Genomic DNA, 24,304 nt, shown 5'->3' with positions numbered 1-24,304 from the left:
CTCCCGCCGCGCGAGGGCGCGGCGCTCCCCTCACGGCAAAAGGGGGGGGGCGCGGGAGCGCGCACTGGCGGCGCGGCGTGTGCGCGCCCCCTGCCGGCCGCGCGCGCCCCCGTGCCGAATCTGCGGGCGCTGCCCCAGTGCGGAAAGTGCCGCGCTCCACCCGCGCCGCGCTTTACCCCGGCCGCGATTTCATCATGCGGGGGGCGGGCGCCTCTCCGCCCGCTCCTCCTCCTCCTCCTCCTCCTCATGCCGCTTCCCCGTAGCGTCCTGCCCGCCCTGCTGCGCCGCCTCGCCCGCCCGCTCCGCTCCGCCGCCCCCCCCGCCATGGACGGCCCGCAGGCCGAGGCGCTGCTGGCGCCGCTCCGGAACGCGGTGCGGCAGCAGGTAACGCGGCCCGGCCCGCGCCCCGCCCGAGGGGCTCGGGGGTGTCACCCGGGGGTCGGGCGGGCTGTGGGAGGTGCCCCCGGCCCCCCCGGGGGTTGCCCGCCCTGCGGAGGGGTCTTGGCGCATCCCCCCCGGGCGCTGCGGCGGCTCCGGGTCCGGGCGCTGCGCGGCCTGGAGGGGCCCCCGGGTGTCCCCATGGGTGTCCCTATCTGTGTCCCCATGGGTGTCCCTATCTGTGTCCTCATGGGTGCCCCATGAGTGTCCCCGTGGGTGTCCCCGGGGTCCCTGCCCAGCCCCGGTCCGCGGGTGCGGGGTGGTCCCTCGGGCACAGGCGGTGCGGGAGGGAACCGCGTGTGGCTTTCCCCTCACGGCTCTTTGCCCTCGCCGCGGTGCCGGGGCTGCCTGGCAGGGCTGGATCTGTGCGTCAGCCTACCTGGGTGTCCCCTCCCGGGCTGGCCGTGCCCGGGCTGGCCCTCGCTGTGCCCTGCCTTAGGCCCCTGCTCGTGTCTCCCTGTAAAACAGCCCCCTCGTCCCTTGGGGGTCCCCTTAGAGCTGAGTTTGTGCCGGGTTTCGGAGGTGAATGACGTTCATTTGGAGTTGCATATTTGCCTGATGCAGTAAGGGATGGTGATTCCTTTGCGTGTTTTCCATTTCATCATTCTGATTAATCTAGGTGATGTGTCCTTTTAGCTGGGGCTGCATCGCATTGTCTTCCTATCTCCCTGCTTTTACCTTCATCATCCTTACCTGAGAAGGATTTGGTTGTGTTTTTGTTTCCTAAATAAATCTTGGCACTCTGGCTGTGCACAGTAATGGACCTTGTGGAGTTCCTTCTCTCTTCCCCACCTGCCAGACCTGTGTCTGTGTGTGCCCCATGTGCCTCCTTTAAGTGGCTGAATCCATATTATTCTCCTTAGCTGCACACAGAGCTATGCGTGTGTCCCTTGTATTCGCAGATTTGTGCGTGTGTTTCCCCATTAAATGAGTGGATTTATGGCCCTCTAATTATGCCAGCACTTCAGTGAGTTTTTATTATGAATCACTGTACAGCATAATGCCTTGGCAAGAGAGATGCTTGTAAATAAAGCATTGATCTCTAGAACCAGCCAATTTATTTAGTTTAAAATCCTGGGTGCTGTCATTTGCCTGTGAATACCAAGGCACCCCCCTTCTTTTCAGGGGTTGAAACTGGTGTGTGGGGCACCAAGGGAAAAATAAACAATAGTCCAGCTGGAGCCACACATATTGTGTTGTACAACTGGCTGTAGTAATTCCCGGAGATATTTGCGCAGGAGGAGAGGGAGGGGATATCAAAGATCGGGGTGGTTGATGCCTCTGGATGCAGGAGTCTGTGTCTGGCAGCTCCAGGAGAAGTGGTTTAATTAAACCTAAGGGACTCAGCCTATGGAGAGGGAGCAGCCTATCTTCCTGCAGCAGTGCCTGATGCAATAAGCTGCCGTGATCCAGGGGTGGATCCCTCCCTGCTTTGCTGGTCTGTGGGACAAAGCTGCAGCAAAATTTGCCACATCGAGTGCTGGTGTGCACTCCTCCTCTTGGGCAGGGCTGGAGATCGGAGCTTTAATTAGATTGAGTCCTGTCAGCAGGCATAATTATTTGCTTCAGTTGTGTTTTTTTTTTTTTTTCCTCCTCCTTGCATATGTCTGAGCACTCTCACTTATAGGTCAAGACAAAGAGTTGCTGTGTGCTGCTTTTGGATGCTCAGCAGTGAGCAGGGTGAGGGCTCTGTTGAGTCAGCAGGAGCTGCTTTGCTGTTGCCTTGATGTTTTTCCACTGCCGACCCCCCTGGCTCAACAAAGGCAATTTGGACTTACTACTTTAAAAGAAAAAAACACCAGATCAGATCCCTCCCTCTGCCACGTTACCCAGGAATGGCAGTTGCAGTCCTCAGCCCCAGAGTGAAACTTTCACGTTTTTGTTTAAGTAGTTAACAGGAAGGAAACAGCAGATTTATTCTGTTCCTGTAGCTGATGGGGTTAATCCTGACAGGATTCTTATTTTTCCTTCTTCTCATTGTGTGTGTTTTAATGCAGTCCTTAGAGGCATCCTTTTATTAATAAAATGCGCTTTTGAACCCCTCAGTCTCTGGAGCACTTTTATCTTTTCTAATCTGATTATAGAATGGCATATTCTATATATGTGTATTCTCTTCTCTTTGGTTTCTCAGTTACCTGTAATGTTTTTGTCAGCAAAGCTCAGAATTTAGGGAAAAAAATTGGTATTGTGGAAATGTTGTAATCTTTACAGCTTGTGGGGGTTTTTTTCAGGGTTTTTTTTTTTTTACCTCAAGATATGCAAGGTGCAAGAAAAAGTTTTACTTGGAGTATCCCATTTTTAGAACATCTCACTTGGGGCAACTTTGACATCTCTTTGCTTTTTCCTCCAGCACCTTTGTCCGCAGTAATTCAAGCTAGATGTTGGTTTTGGTGAAGAGTGGACTTAAAGGAAGACTTTTAGTTCATTTATCTCCAGGAGCAAGCTGGGTTTGACAGCTGGGGATAATGTTCATAAAAGAGCCCTTTTGGGTGTGTAGGGATTGAGATTTCCCTGGGCTGAAAGGGGAGAATCATCCCCACAGGGAACAGACACCTCTGTGGAATTGTAACAAGGTGGTGGTGGTTTGACTCAGGTCAAGACCTCCTGCAAGCCCACTGCAGGTTTTGCTGCTCTGAAATATTTAGGCTTTGGGGTTTTTTTTTTATTAAGGACATTTTTATTTTGTTGTTGACTTTGTTGTATCTCAGAGTTACAGAACAGGTTTTAAAAATTACAACAATTTTCACTCAAAATGCAATGTTTTCTTTGCTTATACATTGGGCTGAAAATATCTGTCTTCTGTGGGACATTCTTCTGAACATTTGTGTTATTAGTGGTTAGTTTTGATCAGGTAGAACAGAGGGAAAGCAGTCTGAAGTGGTCATAAGCTTTGAAGAAAAGGGCAGGGGTGGAAGGAAGAGAAGCCTTCTAGAAGGAGATGGAGAGCACAAAGCCTGTGTTCACCATCTGAGAATCCACTTAGTGCACCCTCAAAGACAGAAACCAGGAATTTGTGGAAATGTGATGTACATAGAGGAATATAATTCCACATGGAGATTGAATAGCAGGTCTGTGATTAACAGTTGTATGCCGTGGTTGGATTTCCCTAATGAAGTCTACTCTGCTAACTCTTAAAAGTGTGTTTCTCACCTGCAGCCTCTGGAGACCTGTGTGCAGGCTGGACAGAAATCTTTTGGATTGCCAGGGGAGCTGGAAGAAAGATAGATCTCACCTGTGGCAAAGAATGAATCTATAATGTTCTTTTTCCCCTAGGGAGAGCTGGTGAGGAAGCTGAAGGAAGAGAAAGCTCCCCAGGTGGACATAGACAGAGCTGTAGCAGAGCTCAAAGCTCGGAAGAGGGTCCTAGAAGCAAAGGTGAGTCTGGAAATTAAATTCTGAGCTGCAGAGTTTTGTCTGAAAAGCCTTGAAATCTCTTCTTAATTCTTTATTGCAGGTTTGGTCTAAACAGTCCAAATTCAGTCCTAGATTCAGTGCTAGACTGAATCACTTCTGAAATAGTTTTTACAGGTTTCCAGCTAGTGGCAATTTCATTCTTTGCCTGTTACACTAATTTCTGTTAGCATTAAATCATTGTGGAAACAAATACATATGAGTTCAGGTTGCCCAATAATCAAAGCTGAAATTGAGTGTATATTCACTAATCTTTGTTTGCTGTATAGATTTTTTTCTGTGCAGAGTGAGAGCACATGCTGTTCACTGTGGTGAATTTTCAGATTCTTTATGCATTGAAATTCCCTGACTGTCATAGAATGTGTTTATTTAGAAACATCCCATTTTGCTACAGTAACAAAGTTTTTGTAGGTGTTTCAAATAACCTGTAGTTATTCTCAGCCTTAGAGGTGAAATTGTATCCCTTTTTTTTCAGTAGAGCCAAGCTCTGAAGTCTTTGTGCAAATTCAGTGATGAAACTTGAAGTTTGTTGTCTTTAGATCCATAAAGAAGTAAAATCCACTTTCTTACCCTGTGAGCTTCCCTCCACTTCCCAGACTGAAACAACAAAAAGAAATTCTTGAAGCTTTAAAACTGTCACTGGTGCAGATTCACCCATGTTCTTTCTAATTTCTATTTCCTGTAAACATGATTGTGGTTGTGCCTGGGTGGTGCTCTTAAAAATAAATACATTAATGAGTAAATAGAGCACTTCTTACAGCTGTGTGGCTGTGAGAATGTGAGTTCACCTGAACTGAAACCCATTGACCCTGTTTGTCCTGCAGGGTCACGTGGGATGGAACAGGTGCTGCTCTCTGCCAGGTCTGGCCTTGTGGCTGCCTGTTTACATACACTGAACCCTAGAAAATGTCATTTTTACTGAGTATTCAGCATAGGAATGGGCTTTGAAACCATTGCATGAAACCTGCATTGATAACTAGGTCATCCTGCAGGAAATACTATCCAGGTGTTTTCCCAGTTTTGTGTGCCAACCCTCAGAAGCTTGGGGGGATGTCAGCAGGCAGGTGAGGGGTCCTGGTGTCCCTGTGGATGTCACCAGGCAGGTTTGGAGTCCTGGTGTCCCTGTGGATACCAGCGGGCTGATTTGGAGTCCTGGTGTTCCTGTGGATGTCAGTAGGCAGGTTTGGAGTCCTGGTGTCCCTGTGGATACCAGCGGGCTGATTTGGAGTCCTGGTGTTCCTGTGGATGTCAGTAGGCAGGTTTGGAGTTCTGGTGTCCCTGGGAGCTCCTCCTCTGTGTTGGAGGGTGCCTGTAGGATGCAGAGGGGAGGTTTCTTAGCACTTACGCAATTTGTGTGGGCTGGCAGTGCAAGGGTGACCTTGCAAATGCAGCATCTGCCCTTGGGAGTGCAGCACTCCAGTACTGGGAGTGTTTCTCTCCTGATGCTGTTCCCAGCAAGGATCACAGTCCCTGCCACCTTTGGGGGAGGGCAGCAGTAGTGGTTTTGAAGCCCTGTGGTTCCCAGTTGAAGATGTCAGAGCAGCTCTGAATTTGAGGCTTTGAGCAGGGTGGAGCAGCTGAGTACACAGAGTACAGTGCTTTTAAAATTAGACAACATTTATTTATCATTATTGATAGAAAAGGGGAAAATACATGGACACACAATACTTTGTTACCCAAAGGCTTTTCCAAGTGGTAGTCTGAGGCACTTAAGGGGATCTGAATTTATTGAACTTCTGGGCTTAACTCTGCCTTAATGATCAAAACAGCTGCCTTAAGGGAAATCTTTGAAGTCTGTTGACCTCACTAATGGATTAGATTGCAAAAATCACAGGTTTTCAGATAAAGTAGTGAGTCTGCTCTTAAACGTTGTCACAGTATCTTGTCAGGGCATTAAGGCACTCCAAGTTTTCTGAGTGCTGAAAAAAATTTTACAAATAGATCTTCCATGCACAAATACCTAAAATCATCCCTTTGGCAGAGCACAAGGATGATGGTGCTTGTAATCTTCATAGTCAAAATTCTTTCATGTGAGGAACACCTTACTGAAAGGTTTATGTATGCCAAGAGTTGGATGTGTGCAGTCTGAGATGGTCACTTAAAGCTCTTTTCATAGGAGAGGAAAGAAGGTCAGAATTGGTTTGGAAATTTGCATTTTTTTGCAGTGATTGTGAAGAAAGCTGAGGATAACTCACTCAGAGAAAGTTAGGTCATGAGTCCACCTCAAGTGTCTGAAATGATGCTGCATTCAGACAAGGATGTTCATAATTGGGCACTTGAATCTCAGTAGGAAGAGTCCTCTTTGGAAAATGAGGACGTTGACAGGATACCTTTCCTTCAAAGTGATCTTTGCAGACTTTTGACTCACAGTGTGAGTGAAGAGGATTTCTCCTCCTGCCAGAATCAGGAGCTATTAACTGATTTTGTTTTGCCTGACTTACAGGAGCTGGCCTTACAGCCCAAAGATGACATCGTGGACAGAGTTAAGATGGAAGACACTCTCAAAAGGAGGTTTTTCTATGACCAAGCCTTTTCTATTTATGGAGGTATGGGTTTGAAGAAGTGTACATTTTAATCCCTTTAGACTAATTTTCTGGTTTTTCTGGCTGGGTGAAATGCTGCACTCTAGCAATGCTATGTTAATGTGGCATACAAGATTTTTTCTTTTTTTTTTTAAGTTTGCTTTAAACTTTCCTGCTTGCGTCTGTAAACCTTTCAAAAATTCCCCCTTCCTGAAGTGTTTGGTTGGGATGGGGCTCAATTTTTGTCTTGTGGTCTCTGAATGGAAATGAGTGGACTTTAGATGCATGTCCTGAGGATTACATTGGTAGAAGATGGCTTCTTTGCTGAGGGTAGGGTGTTTGAGGCTTAAGGAGATCACCAGCTTATTTATAACCATTCATCTGTACCTGAGCTTCTCTTGGCAAATTAATCACAGAATATTCTGAGCTGGAAGGGACCCACAAGGATCATGGAGTCCAGCTTTTAAGTGAATGGCCCACAAGGAGACCAAATGCTCAAACCCACTGTGAACTTTAGAACCTGTTCCCTCAATGAACTTTGCCAATAAACTTTATGGCACAGGTGAATAAATGTGGCTGTAAACCTCTTCAGATGGCTGATATGAGCATCTCAGGAGGCAGCACAGTGCCTCTGTGGTTACTGCTCTTTCACCTTAGATACCAAATTAAACACTCTGAGTTGTTTTATTGGCTTTTTAAAAAATCTTTGCAGCCACACTGGTGATTTGCAGATATGTGTTATTTATTACTGACAATAACACTGCTTCAGCTCGTGCATGGTCACTTCTGCTGTATTCTGATTCCTCCTTCACATAGATTGCTCCTACAAAATTTTCCACAAAACAGAATCCATTGGTGGAGGGAATGTGATTTTTAGAGTTGATGGTTGCAGGAGTTTATCAGTTTTAGATTCTGTCACTACCTGATGGCTCAGTGCTCTGCAGCCAAACTGTGCTTCATGCTCATAAAATGAAACCAGTTGATGGAAATGCAGAGAAGGGAAGACATCTCCAAACAGTGCAGCTTTGTACAATCTCACACTTCTTTTTTGCCTTTTCCTCTTTGCAGGAGTCAGTGGTCTGTATGACTTTGGGCCTGTTGGGTGTGCTTTGAAGAACAACATCATCCAAGCATGGAGACATCACTTTATTCAGGAAGAGCAAATCCTGGAGATTGACTGCACCATGCTCACACCTGAGCCGGTTCTAAAGTAAATATGGGTTTTTGTGGTTTTTTGGGTTTTTTTTTGTTTTTACCTGCAGCATGTAATTTCTGGTCAAAACACACATTTACAGCGTTCTGTAAAATTATCCACAGGGATCTTGAGTCTGGGTCACCCAGTTTCATACCATAATTAGGTACCAGTGCACAGGTCAGTGTGAGAAGCTGTTGTTCTCTAAGTCAGGGAAAGAAGTGACATTCAGATTTGAAGTTCCTAGCAGTCCCATTAGGTAAGAAATTGTCATTATTCCTTTTTCTAAAAGATTAAGAAGACAAGGAAAAGGGCAGAAACTTTCATGCAGCTGAGATATAAAATACTGGGAATATCTCCACCTGAATTACTGGTTACTCCTTACTACTGCAGCTATGTCTAGTTTTGATCATGATGCAGTTCTGAAAGCATCTTTGTGACACATTTTAGGATTTAGATGCATTGATCCTTCCCACAGATCATATTTTCTGAGGAGTGGTGCTGCTTAACATGACTCTGTAATCTGAAGCAGGAGTGAGCCTGCAGTTTTTGAAGAATTTCAGTTTGATAAAGGTCTGTCCACTGGGATCACACAGACCTGGGGCTGTCTGGTGGCAGCTGTGACATTCCTTGTTTTTTGTCATCTCTTCTAGGACTTCTGGCCACGTAGATAAGTTTGCTGACTTCATGGTGAAAGATGTGAAAAACGGGGAATGTTTTCGTGCTGATCATCTCTTAAAAGGTTTGATTTTGTTCCAAGCTAGGTGGGCCTGGGCATTTCTTGCAGTGGTACAAGCACTAGAAATAGACTCTTTCTCAAGGAAAGCCTGCTGGTGTAGCCAGGCTTTCATACTTGTGTTTGCAGTAATTAATCATACCACACCAAAAATCCCATAGGTTCTATTTGTGTCTTAAGTGAGGTTCAGGATCTCTGGTGAAAACACAGTTGTGTCCCTTTTTATAAAACCCATTGTCATCAGGCTATGTAAGATGACTGTGTTGTCTAAGCCAAGGATTCCCTATAAAACAAGATTTTAGTACTCCAGTGCATTCTGGTCTTAGTTTTCTTGAATTTCAGTTGCTTTCTTAAGTACTGAGAAACAACTGATTGATGCTGTGAGGGGTCAGAGTATGTTTTTGCTGTGAAAGGTCAGTTACATGGCAATGGATGACTTTCATGTGTACCTTAGAAATAGACTTCAGGCATTTCTTTGATTTGGAAAATCCTCACACTTCTTCCTGCTTATTAAAATTCGTTTGGAAAAACAAACTAAGAAAGTCACAGGAAGGAATGTCAGAAATAAGAAGCCTGTTTGAAAACTTTCTCAGGTACAGCTCCACTGTGAATGGAAGGATTGTTCCATTCTGCCTAAGTGAGTTTTGCTCTTTGGTTTTTGAGCCTTTTCCTTTAAATTCAAGTATGCAGAACAATCTATATTGGCATTAAAGTAGTTTTCATGATATTCACTAAGAATTTCTTTTGTCAAAAAAAAAAAAACTACCTCGGAAGAAGCTCATCCAACCTCTGCCTCCTTTGCTGAGCCTCATCAAACAAGTGTGTCCCTGTGTTGTGCAGCCCCTCCCTGTGAACAGCCACCTGCTGTAACTGCCAAACGGAGCTGTTACTGACTAAAAAGTCAATTTGCTTTTTTCAAACAAGAGTGGGAAGTCTTGGCATCACTTTGTGCCTTTGTGTGTCAGGGAGGATGTTGTGCTGTAATGTGAAATGCAGTCCAGCCCCACTGTACCAGCTCTGGACCTGCCTCTGAGAACAAAACCAGCCTTGCTGCTTGGGATCAGACATTTAATTTCTAGTCTGTATAACAGAAAGCAAGAAAAGGACTACAAAGGACTGCTTGGGTTTGGAGACATAATATTGGAAAGGAACTGGATAAGGATGTGTTGTTTTCCCTGTGGCACACCAGTACAGTGAACTGTAGGTCACCACTGCGCTGAGGACATGACTGTAATTACCCTGGTGGACACTGTCAGGACAAGCTGTGGACATCACTTAACTCATGCTGGGGGATCCTCCTAAGCTGCTTCATACTAGGGTCAGTGATGGAGATACAATCTAAACTCATGCCCAACTTGTCTTCCAGCTCACCTGCAGAAACTGATGTCTGACAAGAAGTGCACGGCAGAGAAAAAGGCAGAAATGGAAAATGTTCTAACACAGGTGGGTGCTGCTCAGGGAGGTGGCTGCTTCAGAGAGAGGAGTGTGTGATAGAGTCCAGAGGCAGTGGCCCTTTTCTGTTCCTCAAGATGCTCAGAAGTCTTTACTCCAGAGATCCTCTCAAATGCAGAAAATTTAATTGTTAACAAATACTCTGAGCTTGCTGGTGAATCACATCTCCCTGACTGTTTTGGAGAGTTTCTGCTGTTGTATTAATGAATCTCTTGAGTGTTGGGTTGGTAGGGCTGAAGCTCAGTCTTGGAGCTGGTCTGCTCTGTTTCACTTAATACCCTGGCAAAAAGCTTTTACATTTGTCAGTCCCTTCTGTGGGATTGTCATGCAAAGGAACAGAGATGGATCACAAGTTTGTCAGGGTTTCTTTGAGTCAGCTCAGCACTGATTTGCTTTGTTCTGAAATTGTCTCAGTGCTTTGAAGCACTGGAGATTTGTTCCTGTCTCTGGCACCCCACAAAGATTTTTCCTGTGTTTACAATGAGAATAGTTGATGTTCAATCTGACATTCCTGAACAACTGTACAAATATTTGCCTTTTCTTTTTTTTTTTGTTTTTCTTTGTTTTTAATATTTGTTCTCATGACTTCTAGGATAAATGCTTCCAAAGCCATGCATTGAATGAATGTTTCCTTCCAGAAAGTGAATTTTTTTTGTCAGTGTTTTGCATCACTGAGCAGCTGTCATTAGGTTCTCCACACTACAACACTGAACTTTGACCATCCTTTAGGGAAATATCTCTATTAATATAATAGAGTATTTTTATTTCCTGTTTTTGGATTTTTTTTTCCTGATACATGAAAGATCATGACAACTAGAAATGCAGAACAGCTCTGAAAGGGCATCTAATGCATAACTTGAATATTGTGTTTCAAGCAGCAGAAGAAAAATAAATGAATGCAAACAAAGCCCTGCAGAAATTTTAGCTTTCTTCTCTCTCGTTGCTGTATTTTTTTTGCTCCCAACACAGCTCCCCATGTTTTAGCTGAATCTGTTCAAAAAGATCTGTTCTGGTGGGTGGTGGTGCAGTCCCAATGACTTTTCTTGTGCTTTACACCCACTCTTAAGCTCAGACATCCTGTGGTATGACTAAATCCCAGACCTATTACTAAAATGGGTTTGCAAATGTGCAAAGTGTATTCTTCTATCACTGGTTCAAACTTCAGCTTGCTTGAAAATTTAGATTAGAAGGGAATATTTTGGGCAGGTGATTCAGAGCTGTGGATCACACTCAGTAAAAGATAAAGAGGACATTCATTCCTGTTATCTTGTCTAGTAATTAAAATAATTCTCTTGTGTTTTGGTATTAGTTGGACAATTATGGCCAGCAAGAGCTTGCAGATCTCTTTGTGAACTACAATGTGAAGTCCCCTGTCACTGGGAATGACCTGTCCCCTCCTGTTTCTTTCAATCTGATGTTCAAGACCTCCATTGGGCCTGGAGGAAATATGCCTGGGTAGGTGCTAATTTCATTCTGCTCACACTCTCCTTGCTTTAGAGATGATTTGGAATAAAAATGAAATCTCTGGAGTAGCCTTCTCCTGCCTCTCAGTCCCAGCCTCCTGTAGCAGGTTAGCATTCCTTGGAGTCTTAGAGAAAGGCAGGAGAAACGAGGGGCTGTTGGAGAATCATGAAAATACTTAAAGCACCCAAAATACAGATCCCACCTGTCCCCTTGCTGGTTGGAGTAGTTTTCATAAAGCCAGTTAATGCTGGTCTCCAGTTTTCAATGACTTCATGGCTGTAGAAAATCTACTTCAGGATACCAGGAGGTGAAGTTTTCTCCCCCTTCAGTTTTTTCCATGCTTAATTGTTGGGGTTTTTTTTGTCTGGAATTAAAAGTCTCAAGAGAAAAACTTTCACCTGTGAGTTTTGTAACAATTGTGGCTTTCTCCCTGCTTTCCTCACCCTTAAATCTTCCTGATTTTTCCTCTCCTCTATCTCTTTTCAGCTATCTGAGGCCAGAAACTGCACAGGGAATATTCCTCAACTTCAAACGTCTGCTGGAGTTTAACCAAGGCAAATTGCCTTTTGCTGCTGCCCAGATTGGAAATTCCTTCAGGAATGAAATCTCACCCCGCTCCGGCCTTATCAGAGTGAGGTACTGCCAGCTTCCTCTTTCAGCAGGAGGGCACCTGGGAGCAGGGAGCATCTTCCTTTGGTTCCAGGGTTTGTGCAGCATTGTTTCACTTCAGTGCTTTCTCCCAGAGGAATCCTGATTTTGTGCCTGGTGAGCCTCAGGCTCTACAGATGAATTCACAGTTTAGGTTTTAAGTACAGAATTCTAAGATTGGCTTGTGAGAAGCAGAATCTCTGAAATAGTTGTTGTATTAGAGATAAACTCAGTTTCATTGACAGAGTTTAGCTTCCATCATAGTCTAAAAGAATCATGTCCAGGGTAGCTCTGTTCTCTACAGGGCTTTGCTTGTTTAATTATGTTTGTGCAATTTGCTTTGAAACTGAAATCAAAACGTGCTTGACCTTGCAGCAATATTTCCTTGTCTCAGTCCTGCAGATTCTGCAGTTTTACAGCTTGCTCCAGAGAGGAAGTTGGGAGATAACCTGACTCAGGACCAGTGTTTGTGTGGCAAGATCAGTCAAGCTGGAAAGCTCAGGGTTATTGGGAATTACTTGCAGTTCTGTCTCTGGATAAAAGTGATTATTGCCTTTCACTAGGGATAATCTCTGTATTTAAACTGATCTATTCTAATTGGAAGTCTCTTCCATATAATTTGGAACAAGGGCTCCCATGCACAGTACATGTTGTAAACTTGGTAATTGATTATTTTGTGGTGCCATAAATGTCACTGAGAGGCTGTGGCATCCTTAGCACAGAAGGAACTCAGGAATTTCCTCAGTCCTCCTGTTCTGTTTTGCTCATCTGGAAATGAGAACTTCTCTCACTGAAATCATCTTCAGTCAAATATAAATGATATGCTTGTGGCACATTTATTGGAGACTGTTATTATGCAATCACAGCAAATTACACCCTGATGGCTGTGATTTACAGTTAATGATTACCTAGAGCTTTTTTAAAGGTTGTTGATAACGAGCTAATTCAGTGGAAAATAATTTCAAGCAAGAAGGCTCAGAATCAATCTCTGAGTAAAGATATATTAAAGACAACTTCTTAAAACAGAATTCATGCCATTGCTGTGCAGCAGTATCATTATCTTCAGGAAATTACCACCTCACCTGGTTATTTTTGGCACCTCTGACATGAGTTAAAGCTACTGATTTAATCAGCAGACCCTGTAAAGAACAACTGCTTCTAATATGGGCATCACAGCAGAGTGGAAAAACTGTAGAGAACTTCTGGAAGTACTTCCAAGGGTGGTGTTCTCTGCTCTAATTCACAGTGTTGTTAACCATGGCCTGGAGAGCTCTAGATGAATTTGTAGAAAGTTTTGTTAAGAATTTGAAGATGAAACTAAATCCAGTGATGAGACTGGTTCATGTTCCAGTCTGCCCATTGTCTTGGCTGGGTCTGCAGGATTTTTAATTACTGGATTGCTGTGAGAAGCTGAAGCACAATGGTTTATTAGGGTCTAATGCATATAATATTTAATATGTGTGTGTTTGTTCTGATTTCACTAGGGAATTCACCATGGCAGAAATTGAGCACTTTGTGGACCCCAGTGAGAAAAACCACCCCAAGTTTCAGAACGTGGCAGATCTCAACATCCTCCTGTACTCGGCCAAGGCCCAGGTCAGCGGGCAGTCTGCGCACGTCATGCGGCTGGGAGACGCTGTCCAGCAGGTAACCTTCCCCCTGCAGGCTCACCCAGCTTGCTCCTTGCAATATTGCTCTCAGGGCTAAGTTACAAACTGGCTTTTTAAAATTAGGGCTCTGACTGATGGGTCTGTCCAGTCCTGTGTAGGTCTGAATACATGTAGTGCAGTTGGAATATTCTGAATCCAAGACTGAGGGTATGGATGAGCTCCCTGCGCTGGGCCTACACAAAGTTTGTGTTGTGTTGGTGCCAGCTGGGGTTTGCTCCCAGATTTATGAGTAGTTTCTCTTCAGTGAATCAGTGGGACTGAGATCTGGGCCTGGCCCTTGCTACCAGAAGAGTGCAGGTGGTGCTGGGATAGGGGTATAAGCTAAACTTCACATTTAGCTAGTGAAGAGGGGCAGTAAGGAATATTAATACAAGCAGTACCTGGGAATCTCATATTCAGCTGCTGACCCCCATGAGTATGTGGCTTGCATAATTAGGTGAATCACTACCTGATTAATCTAGTGATGAATGAGTTGATTTACCAACCTCCTCCACCCCATTTCCTCCAACCTACAAATATAAAAAAATCCTGAAAAACCACCAAAACACCACCTTTAAAAAACATAAACAACACAAAAAATCCCAAAAACAAGAGCCAAAAAAAATTAAAAGAAACACCACCCCTCTGTTGTATTGCAGCTGTTGTGATGCCAGTGACTGCACTGCTGCATACAGTGGGGTATTTACAAGTAGGTGATCCTCAGAGCCAGTGGGTGATGAGTCCTGGAGTGACAGTAACTCACTGTTTGATCAAATGGAGATGGTGCTAATGGCACAAGGTGAATTTGAAGAGCTGTAACAGCTTCAGGGGAGACAGAACTTAACCACAAATTCTATCTGTAACATGTCAGGTTGCCTGCAGAAGTTCAACAAATCATGACTTTGCTTCCTTAGGAACTCACGTGGGTGTTTTCTTCCTGCTTTTTCTCCCTGCAGGGTGTGATCAATAACTCTGTTCTCGGTTACTTCATCGGCAGAATCTACCTCTTCCTCACCAAGGTCGGCGTTTCCCCGGAGAAGCTGCGCTTCCGACAGCACATGGAGAATGAGATGGCTCATTATGCCTGTGACTGCTGGGATGCAGAGTCCAAAACCTCCTATGTAAGTGGGCAAAGTGCAAACAGCAAGTTCCCCCTGTCAGATCTGGTTTATTTCTGGCTTTTTAAAGTTAGGGCTGTGGGTCTGGTGTGTCTGTCCAGCTCCATGTTGGTCTGAGCACACGTAGTGCAGTTGAAATATTCTGAATCCATGACCAAGGGGCAGCTCAGCTCCCTGCACGAAGTTTCTGAACTGTTCATGCTGCTTTGGTAGGTCCAGGCTCTTTTGCTGTAGCCTGGAGTAGCCTGGGGACACTTCACTGGTCAAATTTCATCTGGAGTTAAAGGGAACTGAGTCCTGGTGCTTTCCAAAGACTGTAACCTCTGTAAAGGCAGTGGGGAAGGATTTGTTTTGCTGGAGGTGTTATTCCAGGGCAGATTGCTTCCTGCTTGAATGCTTGCTCTTCCTTTCCCTCTTCCATGCTGTGAGAAATGAGTTCGCTCCTGCCAGTTCAGACAGCTGGTACTGGAAGAAAAATTCCTCAAGGATTTGTTATCATCTTCCTGCTGAGTCATTAAGAGCTTTTTCATTCAAGCCTTGTTGAGTGCCTTTTTTTCCCCCCTGTATTGTTGGTTGGATTTAGACTCATCACTAGTGATGTTTTATTACAGCACGTTAGAGGAATAGCAGCCAGTAAAATTTTACCAAACTGAAGATTAGGAAAAAAACCAAACCTCCTGCAGCTCAAATGAGTTATTTGTCTTCATGTAGAAAAGACCTGAAGGAATGGTTTCCTCTGAATGTCCATAGCTGACCTCCACAAGTTCACAGCCTATCTTTCCAGCCAGCCCAAAACTGGACATGGTGTGGGCCACACCATGTAAATAAGATTATTCAACTCTGCAAGCCTTGTCATGATGATCAGGACAATGTTAACAGAGCAGGGTGTCCAACAGCCTAACCCAGGAGTGAGCACAGCAATCCCAGGGGTGTGAAAGGAGCATCTTGGGAGCTGAACCATGCTTTGGTTTGTTACTTAACTGACCAAAAATGTTTGTATCAGCTTGCAGTGCTCAGTTGTAAGAAGGGAAGTGGTCTGAGCAGCTTAAAATCCATTCTATAAATTTACTGCACACAGTGGTGTGGGTTAAGGGATTTTAAAGATCCAACCCAGCTCCCATGGGCAGGGACACCTTCCACTATCCCAGGTTGCTCCAAGCTCCATCCAACCTGGCTTTGAAGACTTCCAGGGATGAGGCAGCCACAGCTTCTCTGGGCACCCTGTGCCAGGGCCTCACCACTGTCACAGGGAAGAATTTCTTATTAATGTCTAATCTAAACCTGCCATCTTTCAGTTTAGAGCCATTCCCCCTTGTGCTGTCACTCCATGTCTTTGTCCAAAGTCTCTCTCCAGTTCTTGGAGCCCCTTTAGGCACTGGGAGAGCTTTCTCTTCTCCATGTTGAACAATCACATAAACCTGTATTCTGTGTTTTCTGAGAAGTGGCTGTAACACCCTAATAGCCCAATTTCTGTAAAAATCCTCCGGAATACCCTGAAACACCACGATTGTCAAGCACAGGGATTTTTTCTGTTGACACACCTTTTCTGACACCCTGCTATATTACTCCATCTGGAAAACCACACATCTGGCTGCCTGTACATCCTACACTGATGTGACAGTGAGTGGGAAGCAGCTGCTGAGCCTTGTCTTACATGGAATTGTCTGTTGGGAAATCCAGAGGGAGGTTGTATTTGCTGCTTCACCAATCCAGTGTGACTGGTGTTCTGAGATTCCTCCTTGCCATACATGCTGAAATACTGAATTAAGAGCTTCCCTTGCATGTGATCTGTGTTGTAGAAGCTCCTAAGCCAGGCTTTTGGCCATTCCGGTGTGGTTGATTGCCTGCTGTGTGTCCCATGGCCAAGCAGAGCCCTGGGGACATGATGCCTTGTGTGCCTGTGGCATGTGAGTGATAGGGCTGTGTGCTCTGGCCCCAGCCTGAGCTGTTGGCACAGGGCTGTGCTCTGCCAAGCCATGTGGAAAAGCTGGCCCTGAACACAGGCACTGGGTAGATGACTGATTGTTTCCTCTGGAAACAAATGGAATCACTCAAATGAGGGAGCAACTGGTGAGGGAGGGCTGCTTATTGTAACAGAGCTAATTATGTAGAAAAAACAGTCATGGGAGCAGGGAGGGCTTAAGGGTGAATAAACATATTTGATGGTTAAGTGGACAAAAAAGTGAGTTGGTGAAAGCTTCCAGTTCTGTTTTTTCAGGGTTGGATTGAGATCGTTGGCTGTGCTGATCGTTCCTGCTATGACCTTTCCTGCCATGCCCGTGCCACCAAAGTTCCTCTCATAGCTGAGAAGCATCTCAAAGAACCCATATCCTTTCAGAATAAACCAGCCTCTCCTCAAGTGGAAAGGGATTGGACAGGGAGATGTCTTGGAGATCTGCACAGCTCTATTTCAAGTTACATCTGTATATTTTAACAGGGAAACCTACAACTACAGGCCAGCATGACTTTGGGAAGTGACCTGGAAAGAATTGAGAATCTGTTACTCCCTTCCTCTCTTGGAGGGAAGTTCCTTCATCCAGTAGTGGAGGATATGTCTTTGTTTTGTGTGGCAATTAACTTTGACATAATGAAGGAACCAGGCCCTGCTTTCTGTCCTCACAAGCTCCTTAACTGCCTTGTACAGAACAGTCAACATTGTTCAGTTTGAGGCAAATAAGGGAGCCATTGGCAAAGCTTACAAGAAGGATGCCAAGGTGGTGATGGAATACCTTTCCATGTGTGATGAGTGCTACATCAGCGAGATGGAGCAGCTGCTCAACGAGAAAGGGTGAGCTCTGTGTGTGGTACCTCCCTCTGACACCCTGATGTGGGCCCCAAAGGGCTGCTGCATTTGTTTGAGCCACCTGAAACCAGTTTCCTTGTGAAAGCAGGCTGTGTGGGTCATCTGAGATGTTTGAGTGCTCTCACCAGGCATTGCTGATCACCCATCCAACATATCTCTGGGTGTATGCACAGAAATATTTGTTTGTCTGTGTGGGAATGAGCTGCTGGCTTTAGTAGGATCATCCCAGAAGAGAAAGAGTTCAGTGAAATGGGAATTTTTTACCAGCTTCCCCACTCTGGTTTGAGAGTGGACCAGGACTGACTTAAAACTTTAAAAATTGATGAAATAATTCTGTGGCCAATGGAACAAAATAGTTAAATGAGAAGCAAAACTTGCCTGAGTATCCTCCAGTGTTTAGTGAGCTGCTTTAGGACCTGTTACAGCCTTTGATTTACTGTGGCAGGAATTTGTATGATTTTCTTTGACCTGCCTTCCTAACAACCGAAAATATGAGAAGTCTTTACAGTTGTCAGATTTGGCTGAAGCAGGCCAACAGCTGTGTTAGGGGAAAGCTAATGGTGCAGTAACAAAAAAAACCAACAAAACCAAACTTAACTACCTGCTTGAAATGGTGCAAGGTGTAGGATAAATGAATACATTACAGAGTGCTAACACTTCTTTCTTTCTTCCCCTGAGCTAAAATGTATTTCTTTCACATCTCTATGAAGAAGTGCAGAAAATGTGTAGAAAAGTCTTTCACATCTCTATGAAAAAGTGTAGAAAAAAACGGTAGCACTCAAAATGGGCAGAGAAATTATTGCAGATAAGAAACTTAGTCCATCCAGAATCTCCCTGAAATAGTTCAGTAGATGAGTTACAATCAATATCCCTGGTTTTACTGATAGTCCAGTGCCTGCTTTGTGTGCCTCCCTTTTTCTTTTTGATGTGTAGGCTTCATCCTGAGAATTTCCCAATTGACTTTGCTTCAGGCTGTTAACCACAGCAAAGTTCAAGTTCACTGTGATTATGAAAATGGTTGCTTTTAATGTACATGTAGTAATTTTATTATTAATGCAAATTTCTTTTAATGGGTATGTTACATGTTTCTTTCATCTCTGGGGTTTTCCCTGGCTTCTGTCATCCCACTCTCAGAGTCAACCAAGTGATGCAATTAAGGAAATAAAACTTGTTTGTTTATTGCTGTAGCAATACTTAAATTACTTCTTTTTCCTTTTCAGGGAATTCACTGTTGAAACTGAAGGGAAAACTTTTCTATTAACAAAGGACATGGTTACTGTGAAGAGATTTCAGAAAACATTACATGGTAAATTTGATTCTTTGTTGTTTGATCATCATCAGGATACACTTTGAGTATGAGCTTTATTGGTAACATTGTCCTGTTTATATTTGACACAGCATAGGAAAAATGCCAAATGTAATTGCCTTGAAATTTAAGAGAAAGAAAGCTTTTGGAAAGTCATTGACTGCATCTCCACAGAGCTTTTGTCCTGATACAGGAAAGGGGCTAGAAAGAAACTTTCCAAAATGCATGGGTTTAGTTCCTCAGAGAAGCCAGAGAAAGGGCCCTGAGTTGTTTTTGACAGCCTAACTGTACATGAGTTAATTCCAAGTCTGTATTTCAGGTATTTGTATTTAGAGCAGAAGTGTTTAATCTTTTATTCCATGTACTCATCTACACGTAACCAAAACTTCTGAGCAGAAGGACAGCATCAGCAGCCACATCTTTTTCTTGTGTCTAAACACATTTTTAATGGTGATGTGTGTTATTTTGTGTTCCAGTGGAAGAAATCATCCCAAATGTCATTGAGCCCTCGTTTGGCATTGGAAGGATCATGTACACAGTGTTCGAGCACACGTTCCGCATCCGGGAAGGAGACGAGCAGAGAACAGTGAGTGCCCTGAGGCTGGGCCAGTGCAGGCACCTGCCCTCCCCTGACATCCAGGGAGAGGGCTAAAAGAGCACTGCACAATCCCAGTAGAGATGGGAAAGCCCAGCTGGGGTGTGGCACTGCTGGTTTTGCCAGAGTACATGTCATTTTTACATGAGAGCATTCTGCTCGTGTGTGCATGAGGCTCTCACTGGATTCCTGGCAAGGGGGTGAGAAATTCCTCCTCTGGATCCACACTTCACAGTGTTCCATTGCTCAGAGAAAGGCATATCTTCAGTGTTTAATTTCCTTTCTTGCTGCTGCTTTTCCTGGAATCATACTCCTGTGCAGCAGGATGGACAGTGGACTGTTTGCTCAGTCCCCTGTGAAATTCAGCCTTCTCTGGTTCTGGACACCCCTAAAACCTTGGCCTGAAGCTTTGTTGTAGCAGGGGCCAGAGGGAAGCGTGTGTTACAGACAGAGCTTCCTCCAGCCAGTGCCCAGGTGTGGTGCTCTGTGCCATTGCTGGTGGCACATGAGAAGCTGGCTGGAAACTTAATGCTGCTTCCTGCTCGTTGTTCCTGGCTCCTGGACTGTGTTAATAAAAAAGAAATATAACATAATAAAAGTGCTTATTTGTGTCTCTGGGTGCCAAAGGATGTGGTACATTTATGAGTGGGGGAACAAGGTTCAGGAGCCCAGAGTTAGGATACAGCTAACTTGGAATCCCAAACTGCTCCTGAAGTATAAAGACACCTCCATCCTTAATTTTTCTGTAATTCAGATGAGGTTAAATTTCTTTAGGAGGGCTCTAATAGACCCATTCTGGTGGGAGGTAACATTTAGGTGTCAGGAGATAAGGGGGAATGGAGGCTGAAGAAAACCAATCCTGCTCCAGTGGTGTGAGATATCACTGCTGATGTCCTAGAGTAGGCCAGAGACTCCTTTGGAACACTCACCCTGCCTTCAGCCTCAGTCAGAGCTTATTCTCTCCTCCTAAGAGTCTGATCCAACCATTAAAATTGTATTTATTGACTTGTGCTTTTCCTTTTTTCCACAGTACTTCAGCTTCCCAGCTGTTGTAGCACCGTTCAAGTGCTCCGTTCTTCCTCTGAGCCAGAATCAGGAATTCATGCCTTTTGTCAAGGAATTATGTAAGTGTGTTAAGCACTTTGGGGCTGTGCACTGGGAAGAGAGGGCTCTCAAAATAGCATTGGGATCATGTGGCTCTCCAAAATGCACAGGGAGAATTGTTGACCTGAACCAGCTGAGTATCCACAAGCTTTGAGTATCCATCAAACTCTTAGCTATACTCAAAAAAACCCACCACCATGGTTGTCTCTGTGCTGGTTTGGAGTGTAAAAGACATTGCTTTTTTTCCTTTTGTGTCAAAAGTAAGTCTTTCCCACTGCTTAGGAGAAGCTGGAGCAGTGGGGGTTTTTGTTTTGTTAAAGTTTGCTTTGCTTTTATTGGCCACCTAATTTATTGAGTCTGTCCCAGAGCTGCTGAGCCTGCAAACATTCTGTCAAACTGCCCACTGGTAGTGGGCATCATGGGGAAAGACAGGGGCCATAAAACTGAGCAGAGGAAGGGTAGGAACAGGGGTTGCATCTCAGACAGTGCCTTTTGCTGTCAGCATCAGTTCTGTCTGGGACTTGGGCTCCCTGTTCTGGATGTGCCCTGCACACTGAGCCTGGGGTTTGGTGTTAAAGCAGTCATGGCACTGATGACAAGGGGAGGAACTTGGTGATTTTGCACTTGGGGGGAGAGTTGTGGTGCAGTGTGGAGAGCTGGGAGAGCAGGGTGGGTTTGACCCCAGTGGTCCTACAAAGAATGGAACACTGGGTGTTCTGTCAGAGAGTAAAACTGGGGCTCTGAGATGCTGCTTGCACCCAGGACAGGTGGTGCCTCATGGGGTGGTGCCTAGAGAGGCTGACCTGGAACAGAGGCTAGAGAGTGTTAAAGGAATAAAGGAGGCATTTATTAAAAGTCCTTTAAAGAATACACCTTGGGCAGCACAAGAGTCTGGCTGTGGCTCCACCCAGGATGTACCCAAGATGGATGCTGGGTCATGAGTTTTCATACTTTTATAAGTTTTGGTTCATTTCCATATTGAGGTTAATTGTCCAATTACAGCTTCAGGTTATGCAGTCCCATCCTCCCGGATTGCTCTCCTCAATCCACTGTTGTTTGTGTATGGGCCCAAAGCTGCAGCAGTGTCCTTGCTTCTGGGGCTAGAAAAGGATTGTTTTGTCTGACTACACTGCGAGGAGAATTTGCTGACACTTTATATAAAGTTCAGTCACACACTAAGGCAGTACAGAATCTAAAAAATAAAAAAGCTAAAGTTTAAGGCATCAGGGGTACGGGGAGCCTGTGCTGGGGCCGTGTAACAATCCCTGCTCTGTTGCCTGCAGCCGAAGCACTGACCAGGAACGGGATCTCCCACAAGGTGGATGACGCAGCAGGGTCCATCGGCCGGCGCTACGCCCGCACGGACGAGATCGGCGTGGCCTTCGGCATCACCATCGACTTCGACACCGTCAACCGCACCCCGCACACGGCCACGCTGCGCGACCGCGACTCCATGCGCCAGATCCGCGCCGAGGTGAGCGCAGGCAACTCACACAGCTCACAGAACTCGCACAACAACTCACACAACTCACACAACAAAGGTCCTTCCCAAACTGAGGGGCCAGAGCTGGGCACAGCACTCCAGGTGTGACCCCACCAGTGCTGAGCACAGTACACAGGACTTGGGGGCTGGCACAGCCAAGGGTGCTCCTTTTGGCCTTGAGGACAACATCCCCTGCTGATTCTGATCTGTCACTAATCCTTGTGGGAGCTGCCTCCAGCTCTGTAGCAATTTAGCTGTTGAGAGAAATCCCCAGGAACTGATCTGGGTCAGACAGAAGGTGCTGGCCCAGCTGATAAAGTGAGCAGAAGCTTTTGTTTTTCTTGCATGCAGAGGTGTTGATCTTACCTGAAAGCCATGACTTGTGCTGGCTACACTGCTCTTCAGAGTGGCTCTTTCAAGAGAAGGCTGCTGAGTTAAAACATTGACTGGGTTGTGTCTGGCTTTCAAAGGCTGTGCTCCTTGTAATCCACAGGCACCAAGAGGCAGAACACTGGGGTTTGCCTTGCAGCTGGTGTTGCCTGTGCAGCACCACAGGAGCTGATGAACCACTGCCCCAAAGCTGTGTGTGCCCTAAGCACACTCTGCCAGTGTGGCTGCAGTGCAGACTGGAATAGCAAAATCCTCCCTGTGGTGGGCTCTGCCTCTGCTCAGAGCTGTGGATCTGCAGTCTTGGGAGGTTTTCAGGTTTTTCTTTTGTCCCTGATGTTCTTTTCTCCCTGGCCTTCACCCCAGGCACAGGAGGAGGTGGTGCTCACCTGTGAGGCTGAGTTGCAGCTCCACAGAAGCACCTGCAGTGCCTGGGGTGCTGAGCAGGCTGGGGTTTGGCTGGCTGTAACAGGCAGTTCCAGTTCCTCAGGGCACCCTTCTGTCTCTGTCACCTGGGTGACCTCTCACTGCCAAACAGCAGAGATGAGAATTTCTATCCTTCAATTTCTGCAAATTTTCAGCTTTCTGGCTGATCCTTTGCACCATGACAGTGTGCTGTGAGAAGCAAAGAAAAGGCAACTTGCAGCTTCTTTGGTGCTGGTCTTAGAGTAGGTAGGGCCTAGCTGAATCCTGGCTTACAGCATCTTTTGAATGTGTGGTTTTTTTCCCTTCCCAAACTGTAGCACAACATTATCTTGCTTTGGTTGACTGTTTCCCTCCTGGATCACCCTAATAACAGATTGATCTAAGGTGTCCTAATGATTTTCTCCCCAAAAATTATCTTCCAGGAGGTATTTTATACCTGTTCCATTGCTGATGTAAAAATTACCCATGTCCCCAAATATCCAGCTTGATTTTGTTGACTTTGTGTTTCTTATGTCTTTGTGGCTTTGCCTGCAGATCTCTGAACTTCCTGGCATCATCCGAGACCTGGCCAACGGTTATCTCACCTGGGCTGATGTTGAGGCAAAGTATCCACAATTTGAGGGACAAGAGACTGGCAAAAAGGACACAATAGAGGAATAAAGAAAGGAACCTGAAGTAAAATCCTGTCAAAATGTCCACTTTTTACCGTTCATGTTAATATGAATAAACTTACCATGTATTATTCAAAGCTGCATTATTTGTGCACACAGGGAATATTTGGGTATTTTTTTCTTTTCCTCAATTGCTGATCAGATTTAACTTTAAAAACTGAAATAATTGCAGCCTGAGCTGAAGGTGTTACAAATAAAACCACCATTGTATATGCCTGCCTCTCTGTTCCTGCAGCCTTGTGCTTTCTTTAGAAATGCCCCTTTTTTCTCTCATTTTTGCCCTCGTGCCAGGGCTGTGGGTGTTACAGGTTCATGCACAGGCTTTCACCTGGGTTTGGATCACCCTGGCCTCTGTTGGAAGGTGGTCCCGGGTGCATGGGCTGTGTTTGTGAAGGGGTGATGCCAGTGCCAGTCCTCTCTTCTCCACTGTGGTTCAAGCAGCCGCCTCCAGAGATGGGTTCAGTGCTCCAGTTTTGGCTGCAGGTGTTTAATACCTGTATTTCTGCAGAATTGGGAGCGTTTGCACACAGGAGAACAGAGCAGGGGAGGAAAATCCCGTTCCAGTTCTTGCTCCTGCTGGACACGGTTGGTTTCCTTGGCTGAGGGAGTGAGCAGCAAAGAGCTGGCAGGGTTGTTTTTTCATTCAGTGTCTTCTGGCAGCAAGGGCTGAAACCAGAGACTGCCCTGAGCAGGTGGGAGAAGATCCAGGCACCCTTTCACCTCCCTGGGCACTGGAGGAGTTCAAATCCCTGTGCTGTTGGAGGACCTTAGTTTTGGGGAGCCTTAAACCTTCCTGACCTGAGCCAGGTAGGAGAGGCCTCACACTTTGTCTTGCAGGCTCTCATCCCACTGAGAAATCCCTGGGCTAGAAACCTTCCCTTCAGAGAGTTGGGAAGTGT

General features: G+C 45.4%; 1 protein-coding gene across 1 annotated transcript; it reads left to right on the top strand.

Moving 5' to 3' along the window:
* The first annotated feature begins 140 nt into the window (after positions 1-140).
* On the top strand, positions 141-23,617 carry GARS1 (glycyl-tRNA synthetase 1). Its single transcript, XM_041488998.1, has 17 exons — positions 141-384; positions 3,712-3,813; positions 6,293-6,395; positions 7,440-7,581; positions 8,217-8,305; positions 9,666-9,742; positions 11,061-11,206; positions 11,702-11,851; positions 13,348-13,510; positions 14,469-14,633; positions 16,849-16,956; positions 17,273-17,418; positions 18,654-18,739; positions 19,216-19,325; positions 20,365-20,458; positions 21,722-21,912; positions 23,269-23,617. Exons 1-17 carry the CDS (start codon positions 247-249, stop codon positions 23,392-23,394), a joined length of 2,136 nt encoding a protein of 711 aa, XP_041344932.1. The 5' UTR covers positions 141-246; the 3' UTR covers positions 23,395-23,617.
* Positions 23,618-24,304: the final 687 nt, after the last annotated feature.

The sequence above is a fragment of the Pyrgilauda ruficollis genome, unplaced genomic scaffold (genome assembly GCF_017590135.1).
Source record: "Pyrgilauda ruficollis isolate IOZ18807 unplaced genomic scaffold, ASM1759013v1 scaffold12, whole genome shotgun sequence".
NCBI lineage: Eukaryota > Metazoa > Chordata > Aves > Passeriformes > Passeridae > Pyrgilauda > Pyrgilauda ruficollis.
Note: the sequence above shows the minus strand (reverse complement) of the source record. Positions and strands in the feature narration are given on the sequence as shown.